The sequence below is a fragment of the Diachasma alloeum genome, unplaced genomic scaffold (assembly GCF_001412515.2).
Source record: "Diachasma alloeum isolate Michigan unplaced genomic scaffold, Dall2.0 Dall_scaffold_78908, whole genome shotgun sequence".
In the NCBI taxonomy this organism is placed as follows: Eukaryota; Metazoa; Arthropoda; class Insecta; order Hymenoptera; family Braconidae; genus Diachasma; species Diachasma alloeum.
In genome coordinates, this window is record NW_021683643.1 from 3,935,142 (window position 1) to 3,955,458 (window position 20,317).

The 20,317-nt window shown below is 38.5% G+C and overlaps 1 protein-coding gene across 1 annotated transcript; it reads left to right on the plus strand.

Moving 5' to 3' along the window:
• Positions 1-1,552: 1,552 nt before the first annotated feature.
• Positions 1,553-20,047, plus strand: LOC107047702. Its single transcript, XM_029126729.1, has 6 exons — positions 1,553-1,644; positions 4,026-4,222; positions 12,267-12,380; positions 12,436-12,720; positions 16,050-16,591; positions 17,633-20,047. The coding sequence occupies exons 1-6, from the start codon at positions 1,553-1,555 to the stop codon at positions 20,045-20,047; spliced, it is 3,645 nt and encodes a 1,214-aa protein (XP_028982562.1).
• The last annotated feature ends 270 nt before the right edge of the window (positions 20,048-20,317 follow it).

Genomic DNA, 20,317 nt, shown 5'->3' on the forward strand with positions numbered 1-20,317 from the left:
ATGGAAAATATTGTATAGAAGAAGTCCATAGAATTTTTTTTTCTATGCAACTTATTCTATTCAGATATTTTCTGTAGAAATTCCTTGGTTCAAATTTTCTACGTTTCTATTCTATTTTCCTTCCCTTTTCGCCAAGAAAATCAAACAAAAAAATTTGGAAAATTTGAGCCAAGGAAATTATATAGAAAATATCTCAATAAAATAAGTTGTATGGAAACATCGAATTCTATTGACTTTCTCTGTAGAATATTTTCTACTGAACATTTCAATAGAATCGGCCAAAAACTATTAGAAAGTTCAATAGAAATCCAATAGAATAGTTTTGCGAATTCGCTACACGGAGAGAAAAATAAACACGTTGTCAAACAAGTCTTGTTTGGGCCAACAAAATCGCTAGTTGAAAATTGCCAAAAAAGAAATTGTTTGGTTCGAATTTGAAAGTCTCAAACATGAATAATTGCTCTGCTTTCGACAGCAACGAAATATTTGGCGCCAGAAGCGGATAATTCACACCAGACGGTACCTTTTCAGGATGAAAATATCTCATATAGAGGAAAATTTATCAACAAATATTTTATCCCTAAGTTACAAGATTGCTATCATATCATTATGATTGTTTCATTTAAGGGTTCATTTCTTGTCTGCCATTATTAGACAATCGAAACGAAAAACTACTATTTCTTGTTTCGCATAAAACGAAGATTTTTCGGGAGCAAAATACGTATGGGAGTATCGAATAAGGAGTAGTGCTAGAAATGACATTTCTTGCGTGTACAGAGAATGCATTTTTTTGAACTACTAAATCTATTTTTGTGACAAAAAATTTTCATTCCGGCGCACTCTCTGCATGTTTGGCACAAAAAAATCCTTTTTCGATAATTTTCAAAAAACTATTTTCTTGGCACAAGTCAGACTTGTTTGAGAACTTTGTCGTTTTTCTCTCAGTGTAGGGTTTACTATGAAATTTTTCCATACGTGAAATATTAAGGATGTTCGACACCGTTTTGGCTGAAATTCACGTTTTTTTTCCTTTTTCTGGCGAATTGTCGATCGGATTGACGGAAAAAATATAACGTTTTTGTGTTCTGTCATTATTTAATGGCTCACGCAGTGTCATGGTGGTGGGATCATTTTCCTGCGTTTTTTCTACAGTTTTGTGATTCCTTTTAAACGTTTAGCAAAAATGCACAAAAATGATCGCACCACCTTGCAACTTTGCGAGTCATTAAATAATGACAAAATGCAGAAACGTTATATTTTTTCGCGTCAATCCGACCGACAATTCGCGAGAAAAATTTAAAAAACGTGAATTTTGACCGAAAAGGTGTAGAACATCCTTAATGTTCAGTACCGCATTACACTGATTTCCCAGATAATTGGAACCTCAAGAATACAATATGTATCTGAATTTTCCTGATATTTACCAAATTGTTCATCAAACAGTGAATCTTCAATGTCCCAATGCCTTGAAATTTCAGTGGACCTGTCATTTGATGAAAATTTCCAAGAAGTGTGCCGCAAATTTCCGCAAAAATTTCTGTCTAATTTGACTATGCTTTCCCTGATTGAGTTCATACCGAGAAAGTTCGGAAAAATTCCAGAGTTAGCGTCTGTAATCGATGAATCTTTTGAGAACGTACGAAAGTAATTGTGCCGTTTCGACTGTACGGCAATGATCCAGGCAATCCTCCACACAGTCGCAAGACTCAACCAGTTTTTCTAGATTTTCCTGCTCATAATTCAGTGCCATCATAAACCACAAACATGGATCGATGTACTTCATTATGAATAGCTGTTAAAACCGGTAGAATCTCATTTAACTCTATAACTTATATATTACGAGACTGAAGGTGACGCTCTCGCGCGCCTCCATAACGTGAAGGATAACCTTAACAAGTGGATAATTACTTTTGTTTCGCTTCAGTATAGCTATTTTCACTAATAAATTACAAATACTCTAAAATGGAAACGTTTTGTTGTGGGAACTATTAGAACAATCTGTGAATCATCATGACCAAACACCTGCTTGCACGAGGGTCTTGCACAAGGGCGTAACACAAAACCGTCATAAAAAAAATATATAATTGATATTAATGCGATGGTAAAATTGACAAGAATACAAAAAAATGAAAATGGGTGTAACCTTAGCAATCAAACTACCTGTCTAGTAATAGAAATTCGAGACTGACGTGCTCTCGTTCTTCGAGTCATCTTAATCTCTCTCTCGCTCTCTCATCTGCCGGAAATACTAGGCTCAAAGGTCTTTAATGACTATAACATCATCTTGAAAAGTTCTAATTTCATTTTTTGCATGTAATTTGGTTATCACTGCCGTCTATCAATTTATTCCTAGGGAAAAGTAACAAATTAGTTCGATTACTGCTTCATTCGAACACTAATCAGTTGACCCTGTCTCGAAAATTGGATCATGGATCCAATTGATGTTGACGAACAGAACTTTCATGCAATATTATAAAATCTTTATAGAAAAATTTCGACAAGACTGTCCGCCATAGAGAAAACAAATTTTTGGATTCCAGTAAAAATCTCTGAATTTCAGAACTCTGTCGTACTGAAGCTCGCGAACAAAAGATCGCCACATTAAGTCAAGTTTTCACATTCTAAAGAGGACTTCTCTGAAAAATCGGAGAGAATAGTTTTAATTTTTAATCATTTTGTCTTGAATCTACACTAATTGTATTTAAATTAGAAGGGATATTCTCCTTTATGCAGTTGTAAAATTCAAAACTTTTGGGTTATTAAGGATATCCAAGTACTTTAGCTTCTTTTTCTCCAATAAAATGCTTTTCCACTTTTGTAAGTGAACATCAGAGCTTTTATTTGAACCCCGGAATGATAACGAAATGATATTCTTGGCCACCAAGACTGGGCCTCTCTCGCTCGACAGTCGTTACCGTAGCTAATGTTTATTGATTTAAATGATTAAAAAAATCAAACATAATTTCCATTCAATCATTTTTATGATTGATTATCTTCTAATCACCCACTCCCTAACGCATCTTTCCCTGAAAATCCCTAATTTGTTAACTTAAAATATTCACCTTTAATCTGCCCCTCATCACCCAGATTCTGATCCTCGTGACCCTTATTCCGATCCTTGAGACCATTTTTTTACCTTCATAACTCTTATTCTAACCCTCGTGACCCTTATACTGACCCTTACTTGATCCTCTTGACCCTTATGATCCTTATTCTCACCCTCATGACCCTTGTTTGATCCTCGTGACCCTTAAATTGACCCTTATGATCCTTATTCTGAACCTCATGACCCTTGTTTGATCCTCGTGACCCTTAAATTGACCCTTATGATCCTTATTCTGAACCTCATGACCCTTGTTTGATCCTCGTGACCCTTAAATTGACCCTTATGATCCTTATTCTGAACCTCATGACCCTTGTTTGATCCTCGTGACCCTTAAATTGACCCTTATGATCCTTATTCTGAACCTCATGACCCTTGTTTGATCCTCGTGACCCTTAAATTGACCCTTATGATCCTTATTCTGAACCTCATGACCCTTGTTTGATCCTCGTGACCCTTAAATTGACCCTTATGATCCTTATTCTGAACCTCATGACCCTTGTTTGATCCTCGTGACCCTTAAATTGACCCTTATGATCCTTATTCTGAACCTCATGACCCTTGTTTGATCCTCGTGACCCTTAAATTGACCCTTATGATCCTTATTCTGAACCTCATGACCCTTGTTTGATCCTCGTGACCCTTAAATTGACCCTTATGATCCTTATTCTGACCCTCGTCACCATTGTTTGGCCCTCGTGACCCTTATACTGACCCTAATTCTGTTTATTCTGTCCCTCGGACCCTTATTCTGACACTCATGACCCTTGTTTGACCCTCGCGACTCTTAATTTTGGAGTCTTAATTTCGTGTCCTAAATTTTCATCACCAGAAGTCGATTCGCACTTTTATAATATAGAGAAATGTTACATTCTTTTTTTAAAAGATGAATCGTCCTCCTCACCTCATAATCTTAATGAAGACATTCTCTAACTTTGATTATCTCTTCAGGCTCCTGTGAAAACGCCTGCGTTCAACTCAGCGGGGGGACAGCCTCACCCTATACACGTCAATTATCCGTGGGATTGAGCAGTATCAACACCACGTGCATTTGTCAATGCAAATCGAATACCCCAATTTTTCGGGAAGACCTCAACATTTGCGTGAGCGATATTCATGGTGAGTAAGACGCAATACTTCTTTCGGGTAAACTTGGTTAACTCGTTTACGTCCCCAGGGTGTCAACCTATCTGATTGAAGAACGATTACATTCATTTCAGAGGTCATGTAATTTTTATCAACGAGATGTGTCATTATGGAGCAAGTATTCAGGCTCCTCTGCGTGAAAAAATGTTTCCACAATTTGAACATATTCATTAGTATCCAAATTTTAACCATGAGAGAAATTGCCACGATTCCTCCAACACGCGATATTAAGGTAACCCAAATCCGGTTATTCAAGATCGTTTACCTTTTTTCCGTGCTCTCCCTTCTCTTTTTTTTGTTTACCTTTGCGCGGGCTTTGATCAAGGAACAACGAGAAGACGATGATGGGACGGAATTGATTGAATAATAATTTCTGGTCACGTGCAATATTTCGGGGGGAGAACTGCGTACGCGGAGATAATGACTTGTGTAAACATGAGAATTTCATCGGATCAGGTGTGTTATTAATGGGAAATCGATCAATAATATCAACAGCTAAGAGTCGAGAATAATATTCACATTAGTCATCAGGAACGGCTGAATTATCATACTGGATTCATTAAAATTCGGACCAAAGGATGATGGAAAAGATGGACAAATTTTCAATTTGAGAAACTCGATGGATCTTACTTGCCCATCAGGGAGGTGAAAGAGAGATTCGGTACTTTCTGAAAAATCGTCACCATCAGTCAACACTTTCACCGACCAATGTCGCTTCATTCTCTCGTTTGAAGACTTTCGAAGACTCATTTATTGGATTAATTTTCTTTCTTGATTTCGCTTCAATTCGAGTTTAATCCAGTCGAGAGTATCTCAATATATAAAGCTCAATATATACAGTCGTTTCTACATCTATGATTGAATAGAATAATTGCTTCAAAAATCATAGTTAAAAATTTCAGGTAAAAATTTCCGGTAGACTTTCGGAAATTTTGATCGAATATCAGTTCCGAGGACATTTCAATAAATTCTGTCGATGGAAACGGTGAAATTCAATTCAATTATTCCATGAAATTTCATAGAAATCAAGAGAGTTCAGATTAATATATTCTCAAATTTCCAATTTGAGATAAATTGACAATTCAGTGTTATTTAATACTGGAGATTCATGTTTCGGTTGAAAATTCAAATAAATAGTCGAATTCCCGTCTATCTACTGCTCAAGAATTGGAATTCATTGCATGCCCAATAAAATTTGAGATTTCATGATTTTTTTTGGCCGTTGAACATTTTTGGTAGAAAATTTCGGTACGCATGTTAGAAATTTTTATCAAGTAACAGTTCCACGTAAATTTGATAGACTTTTCTAACGAATGCGCTAAATTTCTCTACGGATTTTTTTCTGGCGCGCGAAGATAAGTGATCCCTTAAATCCAACGCGAATGCCAAGTAGCGCCACGCTACGGCATTCGCGTTGAACGGAACGAGCGGAAAGATAGAATGTCACCTGCCTTGATTGAAATATGAAACTTGACAATCCGATGGGAATTAAAAATTGTCGAGCGATCATTAATTGGATAATGTGAAATTTCTTAAACTAATTTTTGATCAACTAAGTAATCGTTAATCTTCAATGGCAATTACTAATTGATAATATTGAAGAACACGCAGGTTTAAAATAAATAATAGTTTATTGCAATTAAACGAGGCGAAGAAAAATATAACAGGAAGTGTAAAAAACGGAAAGAAAAAGAATAATGAATGACAAAAGAATGACGCGAACTTCAGAGGAGAGATTCGGGAGAAAGAACGGAATAAATAAATTATGGAACGCAATTGAGAAGTTGAAGATTCGTTACAATATAATGGAAAATTTGAGATTAATTGATTATTAATAATGTAATGATGAAAATTTATTTAATGTTATTGAATGGTTTTATAACTATTGTGAAAAAATAATTGTATTTAAATAATATAATTTTTCCGATGGCTGCTACAAAATTGTCCATAAAATGTGTCTGCAGTAGGGTTTTAAAAGTGACATTTCATTCAAACGCCGTATTCTCCTTTTGATCAAAGAGTTTGGTCTTTCACAGAACTATATCTGTAAAAACGCGAAATCTTTCATTAAAAAATGTCACTTTTGAAAAACTTTCAAAACTCCCCACGGAGAGAAATATTCAGTAAAAATTACGGAACTCACCATTCGCTCGCCGATTACGAAATCGACTCAGAAAATTAAAGTGACGGTATCGTAATTTTTCGCAGAAGATGCAGATCAGCATTGCGGAACGCTCTGGAAAAATTCCGTGACAGTTCCGGAAAATTACCTAACAACCACATTTTGCTCCAGAATTACGGAAAAGATACGTAATTTTTATTGATTATTTTTCTCAGTCGGATTTCAGCCAATCAGAGGGCAGTATTTCAGGCTGTCAAGCAGTTTTATTTCGGAAATTTCTAAAAAATTTCCGACGAAAATTCACTAGTAGCTTTTCAAATGTTTCTCATCTTTCAACGCATTTCACGTTTAATATTCTGTGTGACAGACAAACAAAAAAGTGGGTTGTGAATATATGGCTGTGTAAATGTATCCGGATGCTATTCACTGCACTCTGCTTGGCCGAAATCCGAGTGGAAAAATAATCCGTCAAATACCACTCGTGCTTCAAAATTAATCAGATATTTTCCTCAAGCTTCTCTGCCTAGGAACGTGTGTGTCAAATTTTGCAGAAAAATCCCTCATACTTCGCACTCGGGATTTTAAACCTGCAAAATTTGACACAATCGTTCCTAGGCAACGAAGCTATCGGAAAATATCCGATAATTTTGAAGCACTAGTGATATTACTACTGAATATTTCTCTCCGTGCATTCGCCTCCCGAAAAATGGCATCGATTGCTCTCAGGGTGTCCATTGATTTCGCATGCTCAAGTTAGTTCACATGATAGCACAATAGTTTCGGATTTTATCTTTCGGCATTTAGAAAATAAGCGCTACACAACTAATTGAGTGTAGAAGGATCAAACCCCTACTCCGGAGAAGTCTACTTCATATGGAGAAAAGTACTTCTTACAGTAATCTATTATAAAAGGGGGCGCGATTATAAACCTTCTGGGTATGAATCTAATGCAGTCTTCAGGTATATTCATTCTATCAAAATCAAGATCGCCACCTTTTCAAAGCCAAAGGAAATCAGGAGAATGACGCATGAGCGTACGCGGCTCTGGGTCGTGCGAAAACGATAAATAAAGCGACTTCGTCATCACGTGGATCATCAGTCATCGACGGCAATAAAACTCCAGGTTCAACTGCGTATACTGATGGCCGAGTGTGCAACCCGAATGAAATTATCACGACCCTCCCCGGGACGTCTAGACCGTTCTTCTTCCATTGATCATACATAAATATTCTTCGACAAATTACTGGACAATTCAATATCAAATTTCAAATGATTTATCGATTGCACGGAGAGAAATATCCAATAAAAATTACGTATCTTTTCCGTAATTCCGGAGCGAAATATGGTTATAGGAAATTTTACGGAACCGTTACGGAATTTTTCCAGAGCGTTCCGTAATTTTTACCGAACATTTCTCTCCGTGTGGAAGATCTAATTTATAGAGAATTTCAATGAAAATGCAAGCAAGTTCTAAATTCGAGAGATGGGTGCACACTGAGAAGAACAATTTTTTTGAGTAGTAGGACTTTATTTGTATCAAGAAACTCATAACTTGAAAATTGATAAGAAAAGAATATCTTACACCGAGACAGAACAACTTTCGGCAAGGGATTTTGTACTTGACCAAAAAATTACGTCTGAAAAAATTCAATTGCAAACCCTAGCGAATTTGCTAGACAATTCTATTGGAATTCTATTGAACTTTCTATTAGTTTCTAGCTGATTCTATTGAAATATTTAATAGACAATATTCTATAGATGAAGTCAATAGAATTCGATTTTTCTATACAATTTATTCTATTGAGATATTTTCTATAGAATTTTCTCGGCTCAAATTTTCCAAGTTTTTTTGTTTGATTTCCTTGATGAAAAGAAAAATCGAATGAAATAAACTTAGAAAACTTGAGCCGAGGAAATTCTATAGAAAATATCTCATTTCACTGATTTTTTCAATAGAATATTATCTATTGAACATTTCAATAGCATTGGCCAAAAACGGATAAAAATTTCAATAGAAATCCAATATAATTGTCCATCGAATTCGCTAGATTTTTTTATTAAATTTTTTCCTGCATCAAGTCAGGTTTTTGCATTAAAATATTTTCGATTTGAGACTGGAAAACTATTGAATAAATCACTTTCTTGTCATAAACAAATTTATCCTCGTCTTTGACACAAGCACAAAATCTCTTGACGAATATTTTTTTTTTCTTACAGTCAGTGTAAGATATTTGCTTCTTCTCAATTTTCGAGCCATGAGTTTCTTGAAACACGTGAAGACGTACTTCTTAAAAAACAATTTTTTTCTTATAATCAGATATCTATCGGGAATTTTCAGAAATTCATAGGGACAAGAAAAATGTCGAGAAAATTTTTTGGTAATCCATAAAATTCTCCACTAAACTACGCCTGAATGAAAATTCTGAGGCCTAACCACTTTTAAAACTTTCATAAATCAGTTGATATTAAAGTATTGGAATAAATTCGCGTGTAGTCTGGATTTTCCCAAACTGCGTATTCTCCATTTTTCAACATGAACTGTAAATTATCTTTATTCCGTCTCCCCATCTCGAAACTCATTTGCTTTAAAAAAAGTCGACAACTATCTCATTATCAGGCTCAGAAATTACATTCAAATTTCGAAGCTCACTTGGCGATCCTTGCTCTGAGTTCAAATGAATTCTCCGACCCAATAGTCAATATCAATACAATTCCGAGGAATTTCTGATAGGCCCCTGAAACCTTTCCTCTCCTCAAGCAATATGAAAAGCGTTTTCGATAGCCGGATGGGTGAATGGTGAGAAGTAAGTCAATTAAAATATCAGAAGAGATCATCGAGAAGATTCTTCTTCTCAGGTGAAGCGCTGCAAAAAAATCAGAGAAAAATTAAACAAGTTTAATTTGCTGGGCCAATTATACAACTCCTCGAGCTTTTCAAGGACCAAAAAGTACCGCAACGCGGACAGGTGTCTCAGCGGGTCACCGTCACCACTGAATCTGGCGACCCGGTGTGGCAGTGGCCCCGTTGACTTCCGTTGAATTAATGGCACCCACTTTATCAGAAAAGTGGTTCCTCTCACTTCTCTCCAAAACCAGACATCTTCCGTCCCTCAACCCCACATAATTTCTCGTTTAATTTATCAGTTAGGGGCCAGAAATCCTCTGACCCAAGTTTACGGTGCCAAAGTTCAGGAGAACATGATTTTTTCCAGACGTAGAAACATTTCATAAATTAAAGAAGAGGATAGAAAAAAACCCAGGGAAACGGGAAAAGTCGCAGGCGCGTAAATCACGGCTTGTCCAATGGAATCGTGGTCTCCCGGGACTGTACGAACGGCCTTGGATAAGATTAACGATTCACGTTGAGTTACATTCATCGGCCCGCTATCGCCTATGGCGAATAATTCACGGTGATTTTCGACGCATAAATTCACTCCCCTCGATTATTTCTTTGCACATGTCTCTCTTAGTACCTAATTGTCAAGGATATATAAAGAAAGCATCGAGAGGGTACAGTGTGAAATGGGCATGTGACTGAGACAATTTCTTTAAAATCGCCTGAACGGCAGCTAGAGGGTTAACTCGTGATGAAAAGGGAGATACAAATCTCACCACTAGGCGTCCGCCCCCTCCCCACGCACCCAGAAAAACGTATTGATTCAAGTCGACGTCGGCTTGATTCTAGTCGACTTTCGGCTTGATTCAAGTCGAGTGACTCGGACTCCATCGATCCGAATTTCGGACCTGATAAAGCAGAAAAGTAGATTGCTTCAAGAAGAAACGTATCACGTCGATTCTTTGACTTGATTTGAGTCGATTTTTTGCTTGATTCAAGTCTATTTTCGACTTGATCCAAGTAGATTTTACGACTTGATTGAAGTTGATTTTTTTTACTTAATTCATAGTGATTCTTGGGAGTTATACAGGGGGCGGTTGAAGAATTGACTTGAATCAAACCGAAAAATCAACTGGAATCAAGCCGAAATTTGACTTGAATCAAGCCGAAAAATCAACTTGAATCAACTCGAAAAATCGAATAGAATCAAATAAGTTGATTCCCGTTATGATTCAGTCCGATTTAATTCAGACCGACTTTCCGGTTCGATTCAAGATGATTTTTTTCTCGTGCGTTGCCGTGTATAAGAAAAATGAAGAAAGTGACTAATTGTTGAAAAATATCAAAATGATATCAAAGAGCACGGCCCCTCGAGAATTGGAAAATCTTAGCTGAGTGAGGCTCTCATACCTTCACAGAGGAAATTGTTTTTTGCTTTTATGTATCTCTAAATTACCAATGATCTATCCCTGATTTTCAGGGATTCTTAACACTTTTTTTTCAATAAGTATTTTACATCGATCTTACTCAGTTTCGACTGTACCACGGAATCTGATCCAACTTTAAATAGTCATATCGCACCATATTCTACTGGCCCAAATCTTGAACCCGGGACCTCGAGCATATGAGCCAACGAACTTACCCATTGCCCCAGTTTACCGGGATAATTCTTGACACTGTAATCAACATCAGTATGCTGATCCCTCAATTTTAGTAATAGAGTAGAAACTCGGAGAAAATTATTTGGTGAATTCCACCAACTAGTTGCACGGAGCGAAATGTTCAATACAAATTACGGAACTCGCAATTCGCTCACCGATTACGGAATGGTCTCAGAAAATTTAAGTGACGGTATCGTAATTTTTCACAGGATATTCAGATAAAAATTACGAACCGCTCTGGAAAAATTCCGTGACAGTTCCATAAAATTTCCTACAACCACATTTCGCTCCGGAATTACGGAAAAGATACGTAATCTTTATTGAATATTTCTCTACGTGTGTCAAAAAAAATGAATTACCAACCAGTTAGTGAACCTCAACAACTAGATGGTGAATTTATATATTTTTTTCCGCATATTTAGCTTCAAAGACTCTGTCACCAAAATTGAGGGACAAACCCCCTTAGATTCCGGTTTTGTGTCTGATTTTCAAGATCATGCCACTAAAAATTGGTAACAAAATCACTTAATTCGAAGATTCCTCACTCGTTAAATTGTAGAATCACAGATCTATAAAAATCTATAAGAATTAGAAAAACCAAAACTTTTTCTTTTCAGTGTTTGAAATCTAGTATGTTTATACACTGAGAGAAAAATCTGAAGTTCGATTTACAATAAGAAAATAGTTGACGCATTTTGGTGAACGATACGATTTTTTTTTGTATGCGGCACATAACATTATAGTAACTTCACAAGCGTAATTTTTGCAAATCAAAATGCAGTTAAACTAACGAAAGTTCAAAAGTAACCACGACAAATCTATCGTGAGGAGAACTATAAAATAGTAGCAATGACTACATTCCATTGTAGTAATTACTTCTCCGGCCATAGTTACCGTAACCCATGAAAAATTGTTGAGGATTTTTTGACTATAATTCGATGGTGATGGAACATAGTCAGAAGAATTATATTTTTCTCTCAGTGTATGAAAAAGCATACATAAACGGCCAGTATGATTTAGTGACCTACAACCTTCGGCTGTCTTATTCATAAGCATTCAAAAATCCTCGGAACTCCGATTTTTTACAATATGAAAGAAATCCAAACAATTTAGAATTCCGTACACCAGTAGGTCTTCATCAACAACCTTGCCTCATGGTTCTGCCTCTCTGTGAAATTCCAAACAAACTCGGAAACTCACGAGAGGACATATCTCCGCAGATTCCATCGATTTTTTTCCAATCGTCAAATGAATTACAGTTAAATCCCATTGTTCCTATATTCAAGTTGAACTGACTTCGGTATCTCGTCCCTTGATTTACCGCTAGATTAGATAAGCAAAGTCACACTGCGTTGATTGCTGATTATTCACGAGTCATTGTTTCGGTTTTTTCTACAGAGTGCAGTGTCGCTGGGTTTCTCGGTAGTTCTGGAGCCATTGAGAAAGTGCCGTACGTTTTTCTACCGCAATGTGGGCAGATTGTTTACCCCCAAGCGGAGATACTGTTTGAAGGTGTGTAGTAAATTTAATCATCCATAATTTTAGACTCAAGGTGATTATTGTTCAGGCGTGAAGACACCAGTCTGCGGAATTGTGGGAGCTCAGCAGCTGGGGAAGCCGGGCTGGTCGGAATTGAGGAATCTCTCGAGTCCGGAGCCACCTTTTAGACTATTTCGCGATGAGGGGAGAGCATTTCTCAGGTGGACCGGTGAGGCTGGACTCAGGGAGGCTGCTGAGGGGAAAGTTGTGGTTACCAGACTCACTTGCCGCGATGCAGATCCAAATGCTAGTTATCCGGGAGTTTTTACGCCGTGTGTGGCATTTAGAATTGCTGGCTCACCGTCAAAGAGTGGTAAGGAATTTTCCGTTATTAATTCATTTGATTTTCAATCATTCCGCGAATATTCTTGAGTTTGGCGAATTCATTGAGGAATATTTTAAGAAACTTTAGAAGAAAGATTAGGGGAGACTACACGGAGAGAAATTTTTGATAAAAATTACCCTACCGCTTTATAAAAGTGTATCATGAGTCATCGTTTCCTCATTTCTATCCCGAAATTTAGTAAAAATTAATATATGTGGACGTTCGCATGAAAAGGGACCACTTTTTCGTCGATTCTAATTTCCGAGATATTCACGTTTTTCTCTTGCTAACTCGCATTTGAACCCATGTTAAATTATTTTTTCGATCTTCTTTAGCGTCGTCACTCTTTACGCTATCAAGTTCATTCTGGGCTCTGAATGTTCAGAATCGGATCAAGATTATGGGAATAAACATAACTCCAATAGTGCCAAAGTAGTCGCTTTTCATGCGGACGTCCACATATAATGATCAAATTTTATTCTAAGTTAGAGAAATTTTATCCTGACGCATATTAAATTTTACCCTTCCAGTCCAGTAATTTTTATGTTGATAACAACGAAAATTCTAGAACGGTTGGTAAATTTTACCCTATCGGTACAGTAATTTTTACTCTACGGGCACGGTAATTTTTATCTTTATCAGGATAAAATTTCTCTAACACAGAATAAAATTTCATCAGCATATATTAATTTCTACCAAATTTCGGGATGGAAACGATCACTCATGATACACTTTTATAGAACGGTAGCATAATTTTTATCAAAAATTTCTCTCCGTGTACTATAACTTTTTTNTTAGTAAAAATTAATATATGTGGACGTTCGCATGAAAAGGGACCACTTTTTCGTCGATTCTAATTTCCGAGATATTCACGTTTTTCTCTTGCTAACTCGCATTTGAACCCATGTTAAATTATTTTTTCGATCTTCTTTAGCGTCGTCACTCTTTACGCTATCAAGTTCATTCTGGGCTCTGAATGTTCAGAATCGGATCAAGATTATGGGAATAAACATAACTCCAATAGTGCCAAAGTAGTCGCTTTTCATGCGGACGTCCACATATAATGATCAAATTTTATTCTAAGTTAGAGAAATTTTATCCTGACGCATATTAAATTTTACCCTTCCAGTCCAGTAATTTTTATGTTGATAACAACGAAAATTCTAGAACGGTTGGTAAATTTTACCCTATCGGTACAGTAATTTTTACTCTACGGGCACGGTAATTTTTATCTTTATCAGGATAAAATTTCTCTAACACAGAATAAAATTTCATCAGCATATATTAATTTCTACCAAATTTCGGGATGGAAACGATCACTCATGATACACTTTTATAGAACGGTAGCATAATTTTTATCAAAAATTTCTCTCCGTGTACTATAACTTTTTTAAGTCGCGGGCTATTGGAGTGAGATTTTTCATACATTGAAGATCGATTATATAGGGTGTCTCAAATTGAGGGGATACACGGAGAGAAATATTCAATAAAAATTACGTATCTTTTCCGTACCTCTTGAGTAAAATGTGGTTGTAGGAAATTTTACGGAACTGTCACGGAATTTTTCCGGAGCGTTCCTTAATTTTTACCTGAATCTCCTGTGAAAAATTATGATACCGTCACTTAAATTTTCTGAGTCGATTCCGTAATCGGTGAGCGAACTGTTCGTTCCGTAATGTTTACTGAACATTTTTCTCGGTGTACGCCAGTGAAATTTAAAGGTCTTCACTGGGCCTTGGGACTCATTAAACAGTTTGTGATATATGACGGAATGTAGAAATAACTAGGGAGAATTACGGACCCGATCGATTTTACCCCGTATAACCACGAAAAACTTCATTTTTTCCTGTTTTCACAATCAAAATGCCTCTTGCGCCGTCGTTCTCATACAGTTTTAGCTTTTTTTTAACGTTCGTTACACTCTAGTGAATAAAGGTAAGCATCCGTTTTACTTTATTCGCAATAGATCACGAGTAAGTGAATTTTGACTTTCATAAATTTTCTTTTAAGCCCGCCTTTTCGCTTCTACCTGCCATTTTTTTTGTTCATACAAATTGGATTACGCATGATTACAATGTTCAGTTACTAACAACAATTAATTTTTAGTCCTACTCTAGAAACGGGAAAAATTTATGAAATTCAAAATTGATTTATTTATGATGTATTGCGAATAAGACAAAAAGAATGCTTAACTTTATTCTTTAGAGTATTACGAACATTTGAAAAAAACAATGCTCTCCGTGCGCATTACTCGTAATGCGCAAGGAGAGCATTACGAAAGTAAAAACAGCAAAAAAATGAAGTTTTTCGTGGTTTTACGGGACAAAATCGATCGGCTCCACGAATTTCCCTAGTTCTTCTCATATCCCGTTAGATATCACAAACTGTTCAAAGGTCCATGTCTAAAAAACTTCCGTGAAAAAAACTTCGTCAAAACAACTTGGTCAACTAAATTTGGTCAAAACAACTTGGTAACAAAAAAACTTGAAGAAAGAAAAATTCGAACAACCTGAACTTCAAAAAACTTGAAAAAGTGGGGTAAAATGGACACTTTTGACTTTTTTTTAAATATTCATAACTCAGAAACAGATTTATCAATTGAGCTCCAACCTCATCACAAAGAGGAATTATTGTTCTTTCAATTGAAAAATAGAATTGTTCTATTTCATGAACAATTCAACACGTCATGAATATTTTTTAAAAAGTCAAAAGTTTCCAATTTATCCTACCCTCCCCTATAAAGAAAATTGCAAAAACATTGAAAAAAAAGTTCATATATACAGACACCTTCTAAAAATCACATATTCGGTCTTTTTGGACCATATTTAGTTGCCCTGACACAAAAATTTTGAAACATAAATTTGTTGAACGAGCTTTGTAAGCTTTGTAAGCTTTCGTTCGGAAGGAAAAATGGAAAAAATCGAACGAACCACAATGCAAACCATCATATCCAAAATGAACAGCATTAAGTCTTGATTACAAATGATTTGACACAAATTCATATCCACGAGGAAATAAATAATACAATTGCACTCTGAAATTCCAATCACAAACACTGGTGTTACCTATGTTCTTACAAACGGCCAGATAACCTAAGGTTTTTATTGTCGGAGGTTCAATTTTTGACAAAAGTTCAATTAACCAAAAGTTCACTTCCCCAACTTGAATTTAACAAGAATTTTTTAACGCAGTTTTTTAGACGTGCTTTGTCGTTCAATGGGTCCTAAGGCTCAGTGGAGACTTATAAATTTCACCAACGTATCCCCGTAAATTTCCATCCATTGTTATCTATAGTTCTCTCTCACTCTATTCCGTAGTTATCAGAGAGGTATCGTTCGCCTCATCGACTCAAGGTCCCGGAGGTCTCTCCAGCTTCGAGTACACGGCAATTGGAATATCCTCGGTCCTCCTGGCGTTGATCTACGTCGTCAGCGTTTCTTTGTATCTGCACAGTCAGAAATCTCGTCGAAAGAAACTCCAGGATCCGGAGATTGCCATCACAGCTGGTCGCGAGGGCACGGTATTAGTGAAGAGCAACCCCTTGTTGGCGTCCAGACACTTTGAGAGCGACTCAAATAGTGTGAGAAGTGAGAGCGACCATGGGGAGGACTTGAGTCCCAGTGACACCGACCCGGGTTTTGAGAAAGTCACTTCCGCTGTCATCCACCCGCAGACGTTCGTGGAGCAGACAGACGGTCCCTTTGGGTCTCCAATCATTGGTGAGAGGATTCCCGATGAGGATGTCAGGATTGTGGAGACTTTCGAGGGCACGCATGCGGTGGATAGTTCGATGCTGCCAGGGGTGCAGAGGCGAAAACTGTATTTCAATCCTGCGTACTTTGAGAGACAATTTCTCCTGGTGAGTTATTCATTCAATTCGAAGCAGAAGTGATGATATCCATCAAATTGAAGCTAAAATGTTTATTGATGAAGACCTTTTTGATAGTCACTTCGGTTTTCCAGAGGAAAATTATCTTAATATTTTGAACTTATACTGTAACTATAAAGTCAGCTGTTATAAATGAAAAGTGGTTTCACTATTCGTCGTCATCGTCGTATTAGTTGAGGGATTTTTTTTCTCTAAATTCTCATTCTCTTTGAATTTATTTAATGCCTAAAGGTGATTAGGCGGCTTTGTGAGGCGAAATTGGAGGGAGGATTTCCGTAGTTCCCCGTAGCTTAGTTGGGTGAGTGCCCGGCGCGTAACTGGGAGACCCGGGTTTGAATCCCGGCTGGACGGCGCGGGATTTTTTTCTCTCTAAATTCTAATTCTCTTTGAATTGATTTAATGCCTGAAAGTGGTTAGGCGGTGTTGTGAGGCGAAATTGGAGGGAAGATTTCCGTAGTTCCCGGGAGCTTAGTTGGGAGAGTGCCCGGCGCGTAACTGGGAGACCCGGGTTCGACTTCCGGCTGGACGGTGCGGGATTTTTTTCTCTCTAAATTCTAATTCTCTTTGAATTTATTTAATGCCTAAAGGTGGTTAGGCGGTGTTGTCAGGCGAATTTTGAGAGGAAATTTCCGTAGTTCCCTGTAGCTTAGTTGGGAGAGTCCCCGGCGCGTAACTGGGAGACCCGGATTTGAATCCCGGCTAGGCGGTATGGGATTTTTCTTTCTACCTTCTAGTTCTCTTTGACGAAAAATGACTTTTCGTTTACGGGATTCACTTTTCGTTTACTCTCGTGAAAGTAACCAAAAGTACCGCTTTATGCACAAAAATCTGTAAACAAAAAGGGACTTTTCCAAGCACGCGTTTACCAAAAACTGAAAAAATTCATGCAAGTTCTCCATTTCAGTACTAGCGTTCTGAAATCCATATATTTTCACTGGAAACCAGGTACTTCCAGGGACATTTTTAAATGGCACAAAAAAGAATAAACATCATTATGAATTATTGTTCCAGGCTCCGCCACCAGCAGCCATAGAATTCCTCCTGAAAATCCGCGAGGTGATTTCCATCGCAAAACACAAAATGGCAGCCAAGCGCTTCGTCCCGTCCCTCTCGGGGATCCCCGAGGAGGAATCAACTTCCGGACGTTGCAGTTCTTCCGAGAACAAGCGTGCAGGTTCGGTCCAGGAGTCTGTGGCACGTTCCAGAAAGTCCCAAAGATGCACCGGTTGCCCCGGCTGCACAGACTCCCGTCCCAATCCCCCTATTCTCCCCGACAACTCGCGACCAATTCCCGGTGAGAGTAGAGTCAGAGCCTGGTTGGCGGACGTCAAACCCCCAGAGCGTCGTTGGAGGGACCTGGAAGACCACCGAAAGAACTTCCAGGAGAATGTGCGAACCTTTGCGAGAAGTCTTGAACACCTGCGCGATCCCAAAAACGATTTCTTCAAAGCCGAGTCTAGAAACGGTACTACTACGTCACTCGCTACCTGGAAGGACAATCCACCGATGCTGAGGACCTTCCAGCACATAGCGAGGAGCGAGATCATGGGCGATGATGACCAGCACAGCATTTCCAGACGATCCACCAAGTCAATGTTCGAGGACACCAACTACGATCGCTTCTGTCGAACAAGAAGACGTCAGCTCGAGCTGTCAAACGGGCCGGAAGACTTCCTCAACGCCAAAGTCCGGAAAGCCATCGAGAACTCCTTCATAAAGCAAATGGAGGAAAACGCGGCTCTTGAGAACGCGATGCAGGAGAACGAGAGACGCCAGAATGAGCAACGTTTCTCCCCCGACGGAAGCTCAGAAAAGACGAACAAAGAATCTCTTAAATCTTCTAAGACCGTCAAGAAATCCCCCGAGAATACAATCAGACGAAAGAAATCACAGGCCCCTCCGGTTCCCACGAAAGACCTCCCAGACATGATCCCAGAGCTCCCAACTTCGAAATTCCCAGTCAAAACAATCATGGATGCGGTGATAAAGGAAATGGTAGTCGTGAAAGCCCTGGAACATCACCACAGATTAACCGACTACGAGGTGGACAGCTTGGAGAGGACGAATCGTCGTAAACGGGAGAAGAAACCAGTAGCCAAAGAGAAAGAATCACCATCGTCCACACTCACCCCCCAGACAAGTAACGAAATAAAAGAATCAGAAGTAGCGGAGAATGAGCCGAAGAAAATTGAAACAAATGACGAAGTGCTGAGACGAAATTATTACAATACTCTACCGGAATTGATTTCCCAACGGCCCGAAGGTTATTCATTGGTCAGTGAAGTTTATGTTAATGACGGGTATGCGAGTCCAGCGAACAGTGATGATTCAAGTCCGGAAATTAGTTATGAGCCGGAAAATCCTGGACACTTGACGATAAAGGTCCAAGACTCGCCGGACAACTATGTTAAACAGGATGAGTCCGAGTATGAACCAGACACGCTCGACAGAAAACCAATGAAATTGAAAATCAATGGAGATGTAATTTATGAGAAAGGACAGATGAATGAGTCTTTTGTGGATTCTTTGGAGAGGCCTGCGCAGATTTTGCTGAGGAGTAAGGGGAGTTTTAGGGATGATATACAGCCGAATAGTCCCGATGGCTCCTTGTCAAAGGGTTATGGAAGTCTTCGAGAGATTTATGAAGCCAAACTACACGCAAATGCTGCAGATTCGAATTTGATGAGTAGTTATGGCTCGCTCAGTGACAAGTTTGAGGAGAATGGGACCTGGAAATCCTCGAAGTACTTGACACCTGATCAGAGACAGGCGAGGAGACAGAGGAAGCAGAACCAACCGGATGTGGTGCCACTGCCACCTACTGAGGGGATCTACGAACATCCGAAACCACCGAGAAGAAATGACGGGTCAAAAAACGAACGGGACAGGAGCTCAGCTGAAGCAGGCGCCCCTACGGCCGGCGGACGCCCTCCTGTCCGTGTTGAACATCTCGTAGGGATGAAGACATTGGACAGAAAATTCTTATCAGATTACAAGGGAAGCCTTGGAGCCCTTCCAGGGCACTCCATGAAGAGGTTCAGAAATGCGCAGCACGGAAAGGTTGAGGACAGCGGATATCTTTCCAGCACGGATAGCAATGAGTCTCAGAAGCAGGCTATAAAGTATGACTTTGGGAGTGTCTCGGAGACTGATGAGACTGAATCGATTTGCGATGGCGCTAGTGAGAGTGGAGCGGAGAGTGTTGGGACTGATAGCGTCTTCTTTGGGAATTTTAGGAGACTTTCTCATGGGGAGAGTTTCACCAAGAGCATGGACTCCGGGGTGGACATTGGGGTCAGGAGCAATGGGTTCAGGTCTCTTGGGGTCGAGAGACAGGCGAGTTTCAATACCAGTGATAGTGAGAATGAGAGCTTTGTTACGGTTCTGCCGCATGGGGGCAGCAGAAGGAATAGCTTAGTTCTTTAAGGAATGATAGAAGGCTACCGCTTTCTCGAAATTTTCAAACAAATTTCCTGCTCAAAGTTATTAATATTTTTTTAACCCAAAGCACATTGATATTTATGATCGCTTCCTGGAGATTAATGTGCTTCGATTTGTAGAAATATCGATAAATTTCAGCCGGAAATTTGTTCAAAAAATTGGAAAATTAGCGGGAATTTGTTACCCTTTAAGAATCCAAGTACTTTGGCCATTTATTTTCGCTGGAATACTTTTCCACATTTATACGCATGCTGC

Coding starts and splice junctions, on each gene's coding strand:
- LOC107047702 (XM_029126729.1), top strand. CDS start 1,553: ATGCTTTCCCTGATTGAGTTCATACCGAGAAAGTTCGGAAAAATTCCA. Junction 4,223..12,266: donor TTGCGTGAGCGATATTCATG/GTGAGTAAGACG, acceptor TTTTTTCTACAG/AGTGCAGTGTCGCTGGGTTT. Junction 16,592..17,632: donor TTGAGAGACAATTTCTCCTG/GTGAGTTATTCA, acceptor TTATTGTTCCAG/GCTCCGCCACCAGCAGCCAT.